General features: G+C 32.6%; 1 protein-coding gene across 7 annotated transcripts in view; it reads left to right on the plus strand.

Annotated features, from left to right (window-relative positions):
- The window catches only part of LOC121871502 (trithorax group protein osa-like), a 163,437-nt gene that overhangs the window by 131,848 nt on the left and 12,050 nt on the right, over window positions 1-19,539 (plus strand). For 3 of the 7 annotated variants that reach the window (XM_042373890.1, XM_042373892.1, XM_042373896.1), the window contains 6 exons: window positions 150-332; window positions 3,035-3,133; window positions 4,808-5,037; window positions 6,312-6,398; window positions 14,272-14,410; window positions 14,528-14,700. In XM_042373890.1, coding sequence (XP_042229824.1) covers window positions 150-332; window positions 3,035-3,133; window positions 4,808-5,037; window positions 6,312-6,398; window positions 14,272-14,410; window positions 14,528-14,700 — 911 coding nt within the window. The remainder of the gene's footprint in view (window positions 1-149; window positions 333-3,034; window positions 3,134-4,807; window positions 5,038-6,311; window positions 6,399-14,271; window positions 14,411-14,527; window positions 14,701-19,539) is intronic. The other 4 variants (XM_042373891.1, XM_042373893.1, XM_042373894.1 and 1 more) reach the window with 4 other exon arrangements.

The following is a 19,539-nucleotide window of genomic DNA, read 5'->3' on the forward strand; positions in this document are numbered from 1 at the left end:
CAGACACCAGTGCAAAAGATAAGTTTTTAGGTAAAACTTAAGTGTTATTTGTTTGCTTTATAAAGGGCAGTAGTAATCAAGGACATGATATTTTAAAGAAAAACAATATACTATAGACAATAATATTTAACATTCCTTTTCACCCTCAGGGTCTTCAAACTCCCAAGATTCATTCCCACCAGCTGGGTCTAACAGCAGTTCCATGGATGGGTTTTCCAATGGCCCTCATGTACCTGGGGGTCCGGGTGTGCCTGGCCCATACCCACAGTACCCACCCTCCTCAGAGTATGGTGGCCACATGCCGCAGAGACCACCTTCACAGTCAACTTCTGGTAAGTACCGGGTAGTTGGGTTTTTCTTTCATCTTTTCTAACAGTTGAGAAACCATAGGTTTATATAATCAGTGTTTTCCCTGATGTGTTATGAGTGCTTAATAAGGGAATTCAGTCAGATATTTTTGTTTCTTAGTAATGGTAAATTCCTTCTTCCTTTATGCTGTATGTAGGTTGAAGCTATTCATTTGAACATAAGAACATTACCCATTTGTGTTGAGGGAATTGCGAATTAATGTTTGTTTTAGTATGAGAACATTTTGATGGAGTGATCCACAATTATTTACCCCAGCTACTTTAAATTTAAAATCTTACAAAGCACACACTTTGGATAGCCATACACCTCAGATTTATTTTGTCATATCTACTTATACAGTATACTGTATACTGTATTAGTAGTACAGTATAAAAAAGGTGATCCCTTTAGCTCATAGAGGCTTGATCTTGGAAGATGTTAGGTATTTCCTCTTTATTTTCAAATTGATATTTGTTGTCTCCTTCACAAAGTATTCATATACAGTACAGTATTGGGGGGTCTACCACAGTTAATTAGAATCTTGATTATCCTTCAGAGAATGAACACCATAAATTGGCATTTTTAATATCATGCACTACTTCAGTCATTCATCTTTTCCATCAGTCTTCGATTTAATTGATAATTACTTTTAATAGTGTTGGCAATTGGCAACTCTTTTACTAGTTTTATAATTAACCAGCATGTAGTATTATTCAGCAACTGTTTGAATTACTGTATTGTTTTTTTATCTTTTATGGACAATAACAGAAATGTGTGGAAAAGATTGTTACTTGGAATACAGGAAATGACTAAAACCTAAGAAGAGTAGCTTTAGTTCTTTTCTTTTTTATAATTTGTATTTATAGATAGTATATATATTATGAAGGAAATAAATTATTAGTTAGGTGCCAGTAAAGTTCTTCAGATAATTTCTAACCCCCACAAGTGTTAAAATGACCATAAATTGCTGAAGATGATCATGATCATCTCGAGTTATGTAGACTATTTATTATCCCAACCATCATCCCTAAATCTTCATGAGTATAAGAGAATAGTAAAACTCTTAAACATACTGTGGAAACCTACTGTGCTAAAAGCATAAGTCTGTGATACATATTATGGAACTTAAAAGTTTTAGTGTGCTACAGGGTAGGACAGTGGAAGAGATATTGTCTTTGATTACCTTACACAGAGACCATTGAATTTTATGTTACCTTTAACAGATTTTCTTCAATTTTTTTACTTGATAATTTTCATGTTCCTGTACTGAAGCTCCAAGTACATATTTACCCTTGCAAATGACTTGAAACCTTTTATCATTTGAATGTAACTCGAATGTTTTAAACGTTTTCTTTAAAATTTTATGTATCCTGCTGTTAGGTAGAATATATTCCCTCGATTGACTTAACCTGCAAAATAAATCTTCTCCTCAAGAAAAAATAAATTGACATAGCAGAAATTTAGACAGGGTAAATTAAGAAAAGTTGATACATTTTAACTATATCTGGAATTCTTATGCCATATTTTGTTAGTTATTAAGTTGCTGCTCCATTTTTAAGCAGTTCATTGTGGGGAAACTAGTGATGCAATCAGAAGTCTTGAATTATTGCCTATTGAATAATGAAAGCTATATATGTATGGGCGTGAAGATGATATTAATATGCATTAGCGAGATGTACAAGTCAATAATTATCATCCATCAAAGTCAGTTTATCTGATTGCATCACAAGGTTATAGAACATAAATTTTTGAAAATATTAACATATATATATATATACAGTATATATATATATATATATATATATATATATATATATATATATATATATATATATATATATATATATATATATATATATATATATATATATATATATATATATATATATATATATATATATATATATATATATATATATATATATATATATATATATATATATATATATATATATATATATATATATATAAATACACAGGGAAAGGAAACAATGGAGCACCATTGTTCCCTTTTCCTGTGATTTTATCAAGATTTATCTTATCCACGTTTTATTGTGGATCTACATGAAGTTAAATATATATATATATATATATATATATATATATATATATATATATATATATATATATATATATATATATATATATATATATATATATATATATATATATATATATATATATATATATATATATATATCATGTACAGTACAATAAATGCCAGTTAATTCTGATTGAAAATTTATTTTCTAAACACCCAACAATAGCAATAGATTTTGCTTTGCTTTGTGATTGGCTTGCTTTATACTGTTAGTGGTTTTGTTTAGTGTGTGTACCTTCCTTGCCCCTAGGTCCATGCAAGAGCATCATTGATAATGGTACTAGTTCTGTTCACACTTTCCAAGACAGCGTGAACATGAAACTGTGTTGTTTTATTTATTATTATTTTATAGCTGCTGTTCTTTTCTATTCATAAAACCCTGGTGTAGTTTTATATGAAACTGATTTTACTTTAATGAGACGTAATTTTTCCGGTTGCACAGACTACTTTAATAGAACTAAAATAAAAAAAATTAAATGAATTCCCTGTAAATAAAAAGCCAAATTGTTGACAATGCAACCTGGGTACGTCATAGAGTTCCTTGGCAAGCCCGATACTGATGGTTAGTCACCTTGTGCCTCGCAGGTCCAGTAGGCAACGGGGAAAACGTGAACGTGTCTAACCCATTTGATGATCAGTGTCAGTACTCACGAACTTACCATAACTCGTATTCTCGTACTCAGGGTAAGGGCCGTAGTGTCGGGTGTGCTCGTTCTACCCAACCCTCTGTGCATTGGTTGGCGCGTTCAAAATGTGCAGGGCTTTATAGATGCTTCTTAGTTTTTAACGAGATTGGATATTTAGTAATGATGCACAAAATTATTCGGCACAAGTTTCAGTAATGCCAGCTGATGGTTAATTTATTCTTTAATAGTTAATAAGAATATAAGAATATATTTTCAATACAATATAGGCACTACTTTGACAAATGAGAGGCCATTTACAGTCTCTCTAGTTAGTCTAAAAAGCATCTAATTGCTCTCATTATAGTTGAATGCATTTTGTAACATGTCTTCAATTAGATGTCCCCCTTTTGTATGTAAAATATTGGTTTTGTTTATCTCATTTATGTTTTTGCCAGGTTGTTTTAGATGTATCTTATAAAAATTTTCCTTGTTTTATTTTGCATGTCTTTTGGCAATTTTTTAAGTACTGTACTTGTTGATACCAGTCAGGATAGGAGGAAGTTTAAATCGTGCTGAGTTTGCTGTTAGGAGTACAGTACTCATAGCGACTTGGGCACTCACACTGCATGTAGGTATCTCAACTTATAGATTGGAAAAACTTCACTGTGATATCTTGAGGAAACCCTGATTATTATTATTATTATTTATTTATTTATTTTAATTTTTGTTTTCAATTTCCTCAGAAAATGCTGTTATGGTAAAATTTATTGAATGGAAAAGGGAACTTTGTGGTCACTCTGATTACAGTTAAATTTATGTGTGACTCTTGGGAGACAGTTTACCAGAATCCTATAAAGGCCTATCAAGGGCAGCAGATTTTTACACTCTTTTATTTTACTATTATGACAGTTTTATTTTACTCTGAATTTTATGAAGACAAGACTTGGTTGTCTGTTATCCTTGTCTGGCAAGACTATGGTAAACAACACCGCTATTATATATAGGTTCCAGATCAGAATCTCTTATGATTTCTGTTCCATGAATTAACCGCAGCATTTCCCAAAGTTATTGCACTTATAACCTCAAGAAGTTTATCCCATTGGTATCATCCACCAAATGATTCTCAGATGGACATGATTATGGGATGAATTTAATTTTCTTTTGTGAAGCAGACTTCCCAGTTGTCTTTGCAGACAAACTTTTCATGATTTGACTTGAATGCTTGGAATGTTTTCTCACCATTTTTTTCTTTTTTTTTTTGTTATCTTCTGATTTGCATTGTTCATTGTTTGTAAACAAAATTCTGTTGTTTATGTATTTATGTACATTTCTTCTAATATCAGTAAATTGTAAATTTCATAAATTTTTATAGCTTTTAATTTTCATTTATTAAAAAAAAAGGCAAAAAAAAAAGCACTGATGATAGAGATTTATAAAAGCCATACAGTACTTAGTTGTGTTCTTTACATTCTTCCATTCATTGGTTTGCATCACATATGTTTTAGTGTTGTCATAAGTTTGGTACACTGCTCATGGGAGCAAGTTTGGTTTACATCCGAGATGTCAAGTTTTTAAAGATTATTTAATTGTTACCAGAAATATTTAAGTTCTTTTAGTTATTGCTTGCCATATTCATGTCACACAATATGAAAACACAGAATCCGCAATTTCCTTAGCCACAAAACCATTGGCTATGAATTATTGTCAGTAAACACATGTCGTCTACCTACAGGCTATCAGGGATACCAAGGGGGGCAATATCATGGTTACCAGGGTATGCAGAGTGGCTATGGTCAGGGGGGTTACCCCAACTCTGGTTACCCTCCCGATGGGCGTGTCTACCCCCCTCCAGGACCACCAAACCACCAGGGCAACTATCAGGGGAACTACCAACAGCCTGGGAGCTACCAGCGGCCGGCTTATACCCCGGGTCAGCCTGGCTATCAGCAAGACCAGTATCCGGTAGGTTTGACGAGCACCCATTGTGTACCTCACACTAACCCTAGCTTGGAGACTGTACTGTTTTTCTCCCCTGTGTCTTTTTAAGTTCCATATTAACAAAGTATTGTTGCTCTGTTATATTTAAAGAGTTGTGTATATTTTACAGTACAATGCTTGCTTCAGTTATCTTTTCATAAGCTTGTTCCCCTCCCCCGTTTATGTATGAATAACAGCATTTATTTATAGGTATCCTTGTTGACCAGTTGGCCCAAGACTTTTAGTTTTGTTGAATAATATTAACTGTACTCACACCAAGTACAATTAAGATGAAATGTTTGATTATACAGTGCTTATATATATATATATATATATATATATATATATATATATATATATATATATATATATATATATATATATATATATATATATATATATATATATATATATATATATATATATATATATATATATATATATATATATATATATATATATATATATATATATATATATATATATATATATATATATATATATATATATATATATATATATATATATATATATATAATTTTTTTTTTATTGCTATTATGATCTGATTGTATTGTGTGTGATTACAGCTCTTGCCTGCTTGATACCCAGCTATTAAATCATTATTAACTTATTTCCAAGTTGTCCTCTATTTGATTAAGTCTTGTGTAGGCCTAATTTTTATTTTTTACTATCTTGTTTTGCTTCCAGTATTAGCTTGTATGCAGTGATTAAAACCAACCAACCCCAAACCTTCTTCATTTTATTATCATTTGACAACTTCAGTAGTGGAGTGATTACTGTATGTCTCAGGATTCTGTTTTCCTTTAAAAGAAAAGGAGTACAAGTTTCTATAAGTTAAGTCGTTAAAGCTATTGCTGGGTCTTGTTCTATTTTAATTTTAGTCTAGATTGAAGTACGATAGTAAAATGTACAGGTACAACTATACAACTCAAGTGAAATACACTAATGCTTTAATAGTGTAGAACTATAGCATCTTGTATAAGAGACTAAAAATAAACTGACTATTGTCCAGATTTTGCTCTTACTGGTACATTTTAATTTGCTCATCTAGCGAGAGAGATAGGAGATGTTCAAAATTTGCAGACATGATGTGACCCTAATTTTATTATATAAGTCATGAGCAAAAAATATACTAGTGAGATTTTTCAAGTTGAATGTAACTCCACTACTGAATGTGTGTAGCCCAACTTGGTAGCGTAGCCTTGCTTGTAGACTGAGTTGGATGCCATGTATTGTAGATGGGAAGTAGCGGCAGCAACTACGGCAACTCCCAATTGGCCAAACAACTGCTGAATCCTCCGCGCAGCACGCCCCCCGTGTTTCAAGTACGTTTTTTTTTTATCATCATCATAATCAGTATTATTTTTTATTTTTATTTATTTATATATTTTATTTATTTATATTTATTTATTTTATTTTTATTTATTTGTTTATAATCCATAATTGTATATTAGGTTATCATATTTGATTGAAACAGTCTCTCTACTACCAAATTCTATAGTTGAATGGGTTAAAAGATTGAAGCTTTAGCAGTGTTTCGAATGTTTTGTTTTCCACTTTGAAGAGTCTATTTGCATCATTGCCATAGAAATGTTATTTTAGACATTTTTTCAAATATTTTAACAGCAAAAAAAAAAAGATAGTGTAGTGTTTATAACTTACACAGGGTAATTATTTAGTTTTAAACACTATTGTGATCACCCACTGGAAAGTTGTCTTAAGAGGACCATTTAGTCAGTAACCATCATTCAGATGTTCTCCTGCTGTGTTACAAGGTGGGCTATACTGCACCTCCACCAATCATTCCTACATCAACACAACGTCAGACCATCCTTGGCTCTCGCTGTCATCTCATTTTAATTTTTCCTCATTACGACCCACTCACCTGCTTTAAGTATATTTTTAAATACACTGCTCTTGGTATGTTCATGTTACAGGTACTGTATTGTAGTATACCAGGTGGAAGTCTCTTCCAATTTCTTTGACTAATGTAGAGAAATTACTTAGATTTCCCAATCACTAATATATCCACATTATATATATATATATATATATATATATATATATATATATATATATATATATATATATATATATATATATATATATATATATATATATATATATATATATATATATATATATATATATATATATATATATATATATATATATTTTTAATTTCTAACGCGGTTTCACTTAACGCTTTTATCATATACGCTGTGCCTCGCCAGAGCTGAACTTTCACTTAACACGGATTTTTTTCATCATACGCCGTGAGTGTCCGCTCGAGACGCTATTTTTAGATTTGCCCACCTCCACCCTGCCTGACTGCCTGTTTTAGCTCATAAAATTCATACAAATTACCCGGCCAGAATATAATTTACATTGCTGGAATTCTTATAATTTGGTGATCATTTTGAATATAAACATCATATATTTTGCATTAGACATACAAATTTTAGATAAAAAATTTTTCTGAGTAACTATGTTATCTTTTGTGCAAAATATATGACATTTATATTCAAAATATTCCTGGTCTTACAAGGAATCCAGCAATGTCAATTGTATTATCCTAACTTTAGTTTGAGGTAATATTTATTAAAATTTAGTGGTTTTCCCCCTAAAATTTCTCAGAGAGGGAAGAGCCGGCAGTGTAGTGTGAGAGGGGGAGGGAGTTGAGTCCATTATTTGAATGGACATTAACTTGGCGACTGTATTTCTCTATTTCTCTTAAGTATTAATTGTGTGCATGTACCATCATAAAATTAAGATGTTATTTTTACTACAACATAGTTATGTCTTCAAAAAGTGGAGTTTGGGGGTCGGGCCGGTTTCTATTGGAATTAATCCCATATGTTCTGTTGTTCATTTAACGCGGATTTCACTTAACACGGGACCCTCTGGGTTCTATTGACCGGGTTAAGTGGGGTACAACTGTATATATATATGTATATGTATGTATATGTATATATATGTATATATATATATATATATATATATATATATATATATATATATATATATATATATATATATATATATATATATATATATATATATATATATATATATATATATATATATATATATATATATATATATATATATATATATATATATATATATATATATATATATATATATATATATATATATATATATATATATATATATATATATATATATATATATATATATATATATATATATATATATATATATATATATATATTGTTTATCATGTAAATGTTATTTTCTTTGAAGTCCTAACTCCTGTAGTATGGGGGATCCAGGAATTAAAAAAATGGGGGTCCAAGAAGTTGGGGGGGGGGGTTGACGAGCACAGCAAGCCCGCCCAGCTGGTCTTTTGAAGCCATGTGCACTTGATATTTGAAGTTAATAGTAATTACTTTTTACTATACAAAAACACCTGAGTACAATACTATATTAAAGAAAAAGTATTGTAATTTTCTGATGAAAAGAGGAGAGTTCCTGACCCCCTTGATAAGCCCCTGAGTATGCGAGTCATGAATATATCTTTCTAGCCCTCAAACTTAAAGGAAAAATGTATGAAGGATTTCCATGGGCACTAAGCATTACCACCGGTGCTTATTGGTGTTTTCAACTTTTTTTATTGATCCTTCTATCCATTTCTTGTCGAGAAGCACAATAGAACACCTTATTCTTAAATAATTTCTCTGTAAACTTGTAGTAATTTGCCATTCAGATCTCCAACTCCAATTTGTGTTTTTTAAATTATATTTCGTGTTCCCAGTTCCTTATTTCAAGCAAAGTTAACGTGTAGATATTTCCTTTATTTTTCCCCGTGTTTCTAGTTTTTTGACAGTTGCGAATGACTTGTGTGTATGTGGTGCTTTAATTGCAAAGTCATTTACTTTGTTCTGATATTTGATTACGAATAAAAATGCTGACTTTGGTATTTCCAAAGTTAGCACAATATCTCTGGTAACAGATCAAGGATGATCTAGGCTAACACACCATTTGTTCCAAATAAGGTAACATAGCAACAAAGTACAGGAGTACCAGTACATCTTTCTCCCATATTAGTTATCAAATTAATGACTGTTTTCAGTATGTACTGTAGATCATTTGCAATTAACATTCATTTAATACAAAGCTACCGTAATATTACATTCAACAAATCATGATACAGTAGTACCCTGATTTACGCGGTCAGTTGAACCCACAGGGTACCGCGTAAAGTGAACAACAGAACATATGGGATTAATTCCAATAGAGACTGGCCCGACCCCCAAACTCCACTGTTTCTCCACTTTTTCCGACACAATACCTATGTTGTAGTAAAAATAACATCTAAATTTTATGATGGTATGCTCACACAATTAATATTTAAGAGAAATACAGTCGCCAGGTTAATGTCCGTTCAAATAATGGACTCAAATCCCCCCTCCCCAGCTCACTCCCTACCTCTCTGAGAAATGATTGGGTGAAACACTAGATTTTAACGTTTAGTGATAAATAATACCTCAGACTAAAGTTAGGATAATATAATTGACATTTCTGGATTCCTTGCAGGTCAGGGAATATTTTGAATGTAAACTTCATATATTTTGCACAAAAGATAAAATACTTGCTTTGTGTAAACCAAATTATTACATTAGATCTAAAATTTGTATGTCTAATGCAAAATCCATGATGTTTATATTCAAAATGATCATCATAGTGTAAGAATTCCAGCAATGTAAATTATATTCTGGCCGAGTAATTTGTATGAATTTTATGAGCTAAAACATATATCTTCATTAAATAAACAAAGAAATATTCTTCAAGGACACTATCTGTCAATCAAAATACTCGGCCCTAGCTGGGTCGGTCCCTCCCTCCCTCCCTACCAGAGAAGCTTTGGGAGAAAATAGTAATTTACATTTTTAGTAATAAATAATAACTCAGACTAAAGTTAGGATAATATAATTGACATTTCTGGATTCCTTGCAGGTCAGGGAAAATTTTGAATGTAAACTTCATATATTTTGCACAAAAGATAAAATACTTGCTTTGTGTAAACCAAATTATTACATTAGATCTAAAATTTGTATGTCTAATGCAAAATCCATGATGTTTATCTTCAAAATGATCATCATATTGTAAGAATTCCAGCAATGTAAATTATATTCTGGCCGGGTAATTTGTATGAATTTTATGAGCTAAATAAAAAAAATAAAAAATTATACTTCACGCGTATATGAGTAGATGTACCGCGGAAAGTGAAAGTCTGGTTCTGGCAAGGTACGCGTAAATGAGTAAATGAGAAATCGCGGAAAGTGAAACTGTGTAAAGCGGGGTAATACTGTGTACCGTATATAGGTCACCATTCACATACATTGCCATTGTCATGAATCCGTCTATTGACCTCAGGTATTAGGGAGAGATAGCAGTAACCAAAAGGTGTTTCTCTGCCAATTGACCCATTACAGTACTTCATTGACTTAAACTCAAGTTGAATCAAGTAAATTAAGCCCCACTAAAAATTCATTGTTATTTTCAACTTTGACAACCTGTGATAAGGTAAAGAATTATTTTACATTGCCAGTTTATATCTTCACTCACTCTACAAATTTGCAATGAATGTGCTGTAACTAGTGTCACCAATTTACCCCTCAATTAAATATTACGTGTCTTAAACTTGGTCTTGAGTATTTTATGAATACTCCTATCCCAGAACTGTTTCTTTAATGATACTCCATCTTGGAAAAGTAACAGAAGCCTTGTTGTTATTATTAATGGTGACTATACAGGTATTCCTTGAGTAACATGACTTTACAAACACAATATTATTTTTACATTACAGTATTCACTTAAGGAAAAATTTCACGAAACATGATCTGTTTCCTGTTTAAAACAATCATTGGACACGTCTCCTGGACAAAGTTTCCTTGTGTCCTTACTACAGTTTTCAGTCATGCCATGACCGCCACACAGCTCATGCATATCATATTGACTCGCCAAACTTTACTCTTCTTTCATGTTTTGCGAGGGCACCTCTTATAGTCATGAGTGCAAATAAGTCATTAAGTGACAAGAATAATTTTTATTAGTACAGTACAGTAATAAATATAGATACGCTAATAAATGCAAAAATACAGGTACTTGTATAAAATATAAATACTGTAGTGATATTGAATGTTATATCGGGTGGCTCCCCAAAAATGCATCAAGATATTGATTTAGAGGGTAATAATTCAAGAAATAAATACCTTGACAATTATAAATTTCATGTTAATATAATTTCTGTCTATTGACAAAATTTCAAAAAATTTTCATATTATATTTGCAATACTTTTGTCTAAAATTAAAGAGTATATAGTGCACCAGATTAAACAAATACTTGTAACATGAACCAAAAAATTACATAGTAGTTGGCAACTTTTCTGTATTGAAGTCGACTGATTTGCAAAAATGTGTGATTGATTTTCAGTTGACCCTTTCACTGCGACATCATTAATTAATCAGGATATCCTGTGTGTGGACATTATTGATAATTTTATTTTTTTTATACAAGTACTATATAATGAAAATTTATTTATTATTATTATTATTATTATTATTATTATTTTTTTTTTGCTGAGTCCACCTATACATATTTCAACTTGGTAGAAAAATACTTACGTATAATACGCGCATTTTTGCTCGTCAGGCCCGCATTCCAATTTTAAACCATATGATTGTATACGATACAGCCACAGTGATCGGAAAAAATGTACTGTATCTGTATTGTATACGATACAGATGCAGCAAAGTGTGAAGCTTGAATATTTTTCAACTCCTCTAATTATATTATTTTTAAGCAAAAGTAAAGTGACAAGGCAATAATTGGGGAATGTTTTGTAAAGAAAGGGTGGACTGAGGCAAGAATTGTGAAAGAATTTCCAGTGAGAAAGTTAATAAAGAAAATTAAAGAAACCAGGTCATCTGAAAGGAATCTTGAATTGGCAGACTTAAAATTGTTTCCACACAAGAAAATAAAGACTATGAATAAACTATTAGTTTGTCTCAAGAAGATCTATTAAGTTAACAAGGTAACCCGTGTCTCTAAATGGCACCGTCGCAGTCGTAGTATCACTACGAATGAATGGGAATTGGTCTTGTAACGATGGATGTGATCGGTGGATAGGTTTGCTATAGGTCATATAGGTTGGCCATTTGGAGACACGGGTTACCATGGAGTGTAGGAACACATTTCCGCAACTGTACAAGGAAGTTCTGCATAGACTATTGTGTATTTCTTTTGAATATTCTAGATGCCACATATATTTGTAAAGTACTGTACTGTATATTCATACCATTCATTGCTGATTGAAATTTTGTATGATTGATTCCCAACATTCTTGAGCTAGCCCATGTTTACATCATCCATCTTATTTTGTAGATATGTTTCACATCTTTCATCTCCACTCTTAATTTTATTCTCATATGCAACATTCTTCATATCTTTGACATTTCACTCGATCAGGTTCTAAACTCCTAACTGGTTCTCCAAGTTTCCCTTTTATTACACATATGGATATCAAGAATAAACTCATAAGGTGATATTGGGGAATTACAGTTTGTGATCTTGTGTTAAATGTATGGTGAGTTGGCAAAATGAAATGTGACTATGCTTTGAGTCTAAAAAATGAATTCATGACTTGATTGGTTTGCTAAGAAACTGGAGTTCGGTGAATTGATCACATTGTTGACTAAACACATGTTTAATGCTTGTAATGACTGCTCATGAGAAGCTATGCAATTTGGTAGTATAGAAAGTGCTTTCATAACTGGGATTTGTGTGGAGTGAACATTAAAGTCCATGAGCATTGGTGATCATATTCTTGGTATTTATTATTTTAAGTGCTTGATAATTTAACACATGCAGTTTCCTGAATAATAATAATAATAATAATTTGGTACCTGTATTCTTAGGCTCTGTTTCTTGGTTCAGTATCTGTCATAACACCACTAAATGAGTTGTACAGGAACTTAGTGCAAGGGTTAGTGCTGGTTGATGCATTATTGTTTTATAATTAACATCTTTATTTTTTTAGAATTTCCTAAAATAAAATGATTTGCATAAATTAACGGCATTTACACCTACCGTTGAATGATACTTTCCATCCCCTCACAACTACTGTGTTTCCTTCCATACCAGTGTGTGTGAATTTTTTATTGTTAGCATTATTGTTAGAATGGGAAGTGAACATTTTATCAGAAGACCATATGATTCACAGTTGGATGGTAGGAGGGCAAAAGGGAGACCAAAGGAGAGGGATGAACATTTTGGAGGCAGCAGTGCCTTATGAAGTGAAGAGAACAGTTGACCTAGAGAATAAAGGGAGAGTATAGATAGATATGTGTTGACCTAGAGAATAAAGGGAGAGTATAGATAGATAGATAGATAGATATGTGTTAACCTAGAGAATAAAGGGAGAGTATAGGTAGGTATGTGTTGACCTAGAGAATAAAGGGAGAGTATAGGTAGGTATGTGTTGACCTAGAGAATAAAGGGAGAGTATAGGTAGATATGTGTTGACCAGACCTAGAGAACAAAGGGAAAGTATAAGTAGATATGTGCTGATCATGATTCTGGCCAGTACTGTAGCAGGTCCCAGTTCGAGACCAATATTTACTAGGGAAAGCAAAATTTCTCCACCATTCAGTCTCAAGACTATTGGGGCTAAATTGGGCCATAAACCCAAAATATTATATTTTGGGTGACCTTTGACCTCTGTACACTGTATCATTGTGTGACCCCATAACAAGGTGTACTTGGACCCATAAAATCCTTAAAAAGGCCTTAAGTAACGAAGAAAGGAAAAGGGCTATGTGTATACTTTATTCAAATTAATTGGCCTAGAAGTGAAGGAGTGATGGGTAATTGTTAAGAAGAATAAAAGAAGGATCACAGGGAAAACAATGTCTTGCTCCTTCAGGGGAGACATAAGAATTTTAGGCTTCATTGCATTTTTAATGTATGTGTTTACACTTTACTGTTGTGTTAGAAAGCCACTTTTATTTCATTAAAGTATTAGTTAATTTACAATATACAGCTTTTTAAATTAGATCACATTCCTTAGTTTTTAAAATTTTTATTATTATTATTATGTAGGTCATTGTATCAGCTCATGAATTTAAAACATTACTTTTACAAAAAAAATTTAACCACTTCACCCCTGACAGGGTTACCAGGGTGGGAATATGTATCCACCAACACAGAAGCCTGGATCAGCTCCAAGTCCTGGTCCCACTGGCCCGAATGCTGCCGCAGGCTATACAGGTCCTCGACGACATCCAGATTTTGAAAAGTCACTACCACCAGGTAAGAAACTTTAGTTTTGAAAGACTCTTTTGTTGAGGCATAATATTTCCTACATTTTCTGAAAATAAAATCACCACTATACTTGACTGGTAACCAAATTTTTTTTTTTCATCACAGGGACAACCCCATGGCGTCCAAATAGCCAATATGGTGGATACACTGGACAGAGCCAGCCGGGACCTCCTCAACAGCCATGGAGTCGACCTAATGACTCTGCACCTCCTGGAGCCCCGTCCTCACAGTGGAGTCAACCTCGGTTTCCTGGTTCACAGCCTCAGTACCCAGGAGCGGTAAGTACTGTACCTTCATGTTTTCTCATGTCCTGTTTTATTTGAAACTGGTTTCCAACATTTTTTGATTCATATGCAACTCGTCTGTGTTTCTGCAACTTTGTACACCACTGTACATCTAAAATCTCAATTTAACAGTAAAACAAGACTTTTAAGACTAACTCCACTCATCATCTTGACAGCTTCTTGCAGTGGTATGCAACTACGTGTTAGTAACCATGTTCTAGGTACTGTAGTAATGTAGCAGGAGAGAGTCCTTATGTTATGTCCATGTACAGTATTTATACTTAAAAGATATTTGCTATATCTTGGTATCTGTGTGAAGGAGAGTGAATATATCTCTGTATAGTATCTGAAGGAGAGTGAATATATCCCAGTACAGTATCTGAAGGAGAGTGAATATATCCCAGTACAGTATCTGAAGGAGAGTGAATATATCCCAGTACAATGTCTGAAGGAGAGTGAATATATCCCAGTACAATATCTGAAGGAGAGTGAATATATCCCAGTACAGTATCTGAAGGAGAGTGATTATATCCCAGTACAATGTCTGAAGGAGAGTGAATATATCCCAGTACAATGTCTGAAGGAGAGTGAATATATCCCAGTACAGTATCTGAAGGAGAGTGAATATATCCCAGTACAATGTCTGAAGGAGAGTGAATATATCCCAGTACAGTATCTGAAGGAGAATGAATATACCCCAGTACACTATCTGTGTATGAAGGATAAGGAATATATCCTGGTATATGTGTGTGAGGGAAAGTTAATATATCCTGTTATGTGTATGTGTGAGGGAGAATGATTATACTGCATCCTATTAGATGTATGTGTGTGAGGGAGTGATTATATTCTGGTATCTGTGTGTGAGGGAGAGAGAATATTTCAAGGTATTTGTGTGAAGAAGAGTGAGTACATATTGGTATTTGTGAAAAAATGAGTAAACACAGGTATTTTTGTGTGACAGGGAGCATACTCAGGTATCTGGGTGTGAAAGATAGTAAGTATATCCTCGTGTATTCATATGAAAATTACAAGTTAACTTAATCCTATTACCTGTATGTGAAAGATATATTGAATGTGTGCTTATTATAGCTTGAAATATAAGGTCTTCCTACCATAATCTACAGTATATAAACTCTTAAGAGTTCATTTCTGTACACCCCAATGATACACATGTTACTTGTCATTTGAGAAACTGTTCTCAGGTAAAATAAATTGTAAAAAAAAAAAAGTTTTGTAGCAGCGAGATCATGTATACAACATAATTAAACATACCTACCTAAGGAGGCCACTTCCAACAAATAAAACATCTGTGAACTACATTTGAAGTCAGTAGTAATGGCCCTGAGTTTGGCAGTATACAAATATAGCATTCTGTTTCTACTATCAGTCGTAATGCATTGATATACAGGTACTCCCCGACTTACGACCGACTCGACTTACTTCCACCCGCACTTACGACCGCCTCAGTCGTACCAAAATGTGGTCAAATTATGTATTTTTGAGTCCCAAAGTCAGTACACAGACAAAATTTTCATCTGTAATTCACTTTAAAATGGCTGGCAAGCTTAAAAGTGAGTGTTTTGTGGTGCTGAGAAGAAAAAGAGACCCAAATTTTTTATTTTCTATGTGTTATTTAAGCATTTCCTACTTACGACCTGGATGTCGGTCCTAACCCCATCGTAAGTCGGGGAGTACCTGTATTTGAATTTACTGGCATGTGCAAGGGGAGTGGCGTTAAAAAATATTTGGTACAGGAATCAAACCCTTCACTGGATTTACAGTGCTTATCAATGAATTTCTGGGTTAAATGATTACCTCACGGAGTTGTGACCCTGCCTTGCCAACTGTTTATACCCTGTGGGTTGGCATTAGGAAAGGCATCCAAATGTAAAACTTTGCTTAAACATGCCTGATGGCAACCAGGTCACCAAGCTGTGTGCTCTTTGCCTGGTCTGCTGAATTTTTGGGGCTATGCACCCTAGGTTTGTGGTGTTGAGGAGTGGGGGAAAATTCCATTCTGGTCTTCCCAACAGCTGCCATCAGATAACCATGGCTAACCTATGGAAGTGTGGAAAATAACTGCAAAATATTGGTGATGATGTCAACTAGATTGTGATGCACTTTCATTAATCTTGCTTTGTTGAAATTGCAACTTCTTTTGATTGTAGGCATATATTTTATGAATCGGAATTATAAATGGCACATCTTGACCCTTTGAGCACCGCCAATGATTTTTATGTTTCCTAAATGGTTATGATGATGAAGTTTTATATATGCTATTGAAATTGCCTGAAAATTATGAAGAAATTCCAAGCATAAGTTCTACCAAGATAATTCAATATTTTTTTCTTTGAAGAAAAACTGGTCAAAATGATACCAAAAGCTTGCCAAATTAAGTTATTAAAAAATAAACACAAAATATTATACCAGTACAGTATACCACTTTCACCACAACTGGAAAGCATAATAAAAATAAACAGGCAGACTGAAATATGCTAAAATAATAATTCAAACAATAATAACGATGTGATTCCATCACAAGTAACTGCACTGTACATTACTGTGCTGTCAACCATTTACCGCTGATGCACCTGTGTATCGTAACAGTAGGTCTACTGAGCCTTGGCAGATGACAACGTGTTGCTGCTTATCACTGCTGATATTTATGCACTATTAACCTATTGTTTGTTATAACACACACACACACACACACACACACACACACACATATATATATATATATATATATATATATATATATATATATATATATATATATATATATATATATATATATATATATATATATATATATATATATATATATATATATTATTCACTCATGAATCATCTCGACATATTTTCAGTACACAGATTAGCTGAAATGTGTGCGGTAGTGGTGATCAGCTTGTCTATCCAGCCATCAACATACTGCAGTGCATAAACACACGCTCATTTCTCCTACATTATAATTTAATAATTCATTTCATTATCTATCATTGTATTCTCCATCTATTCACGGTTCAGTTGTAATGTTGTCATGGCATATAAACTGAGGAGAGGTCTGGTAGCATCGGCGTGAATCAGCTGATGCAAGGCAGAGTGACGTCAGAGTGTGTTTTGGTCTCCGAGCTCCCACCGTCCACCAGTAAATCACACAAAGCTGAGTGCGCAGTTCAAAACTCTTCGATGATAGATGAATTAAGTCTTGACAGCGAAAATTTTTTCTATGGGTGTGGACAAAAGTCGATTTAACTCCCACTACCAAAAACCTATAGATGCGACCTTAGTAGAGTTAAGTGCTCAAAGGGTTAAGGGCTGAAATTCCTGTAGAATTATTCAACAAAAAATTTATTTTCTTGGAAAATCAAATTCTATTTTATGTTGATCAGTACTTTTTACATTCTTTGTGTATTTTCATCAGCATCAAACTATATATATATATATATATATATATATATATATATATATATATATATATATATATATATATATATATATATATATATATATATATATATATATATATATATATATATATATATATATATATATATATATATATATATATATATATATATATATATATATATATATATATATATATATATATATATATATATATATATATATATATATATATATATATATATATATATATATATTGACCGATATAAATCCTCGTTTATAGTTCGACCCACGTTTTTTATGGTAATGGAACAACAAAACCTTCATTAAAAACACACTACGTCCTATAAACTGAGGCTCGCCGTGCATGAAACACGAGTGCCGAAGGCAAATTGTTTACCATTTATTATTACGACACTTTACACTGAAACGCGGGTAGTTTCAACAAAAATATTGTATATTTCCATTCAAGTATTTATTCAAGTCAATTAGGAGGGAATATTATTGTAATACAACAGTTTTTTAACTAAACCATTCGAAAAGCGATTACGGTAACATCTTTTGAATGAAAGAAAGCGAAAGTCATTGTTTTCGTCACGATTTCATCCCACTTTCCACTGTAATACGTACGTCATTTCTGCAAAAATATTACATTTCCGTGAATGCATTATATCAAGCACAGTATGAATAGAATACCATTGTAATATAACAATATTTTAACCAAAAACTATTAAAAATACTAGTAACTTCTCTTGAACATCGGAAGGTAAGGTAAAATCTTTTGTTTTCGTCATGTATTTTATCCTATTTTACATTAAAATACATCACGTTTCAGCAAAACTACTATTTATTTCCGAGAATATATTCATTCAGGCGCAGTTAAGGTAAAATATACAGGTGATGTAACAGTTTATTAACTGAAAACGATTCGAAAAACACGAGTACCGTCTAGCTGATACAGCTGGTGGTGAGTGATGCGTCGTTGTAAACAATAGGAGGTTGAAGTAGATTATCGGGTATTATATTAAGTGTGAAATATCGAAAAGGTTTTTAATACCGGTATTTTTTGTAGATCAATGAGAACTGTGATACCGTATATGATATGATGAGTTAGCCTGTGCTAAGAACTTCAACATAGACTACTGAAAGCACGTTGTAAGGTAATTTAGCCTATTGTAAGTTGGTGAGCTTCATTTACTGAAGGAACTGCACAACTTTTCATTACTAATTGGTACATATTTTACGTTTCCATTGTTTACTGGCAGTAAATGGTAAATATTTTTCATGTCTGAAGCTAAAAGTTGCTCCTCGCCCTTCCCATCATGCACGGGTTCAACCTAACAAAACTGTTACGCATGTATAGGACAACCCCCAATTTTTTGCCTAAAAATTTGGTCTTAAAAACTCGAACTATGCACGAGTATG

The sequence above is a fragment of the Homarus americanus genome, unplaced genomic scaffold, assembly GCF_018991925.1.
Source record: "Homarus americanus isolate GMGI-L3 unplaced genomic scaffold, GMGI_Hamer_2.0 scaffold45698, whole genome shotgun sequence".
In the NCBI taxonomy this organism is placed as follows: domain Eukaryota; kingdom Metazoa; phylum Arthropoda; class Malacostraca; order Decapoda; family Nephropidae; genus Homarus; species Homarus americanus.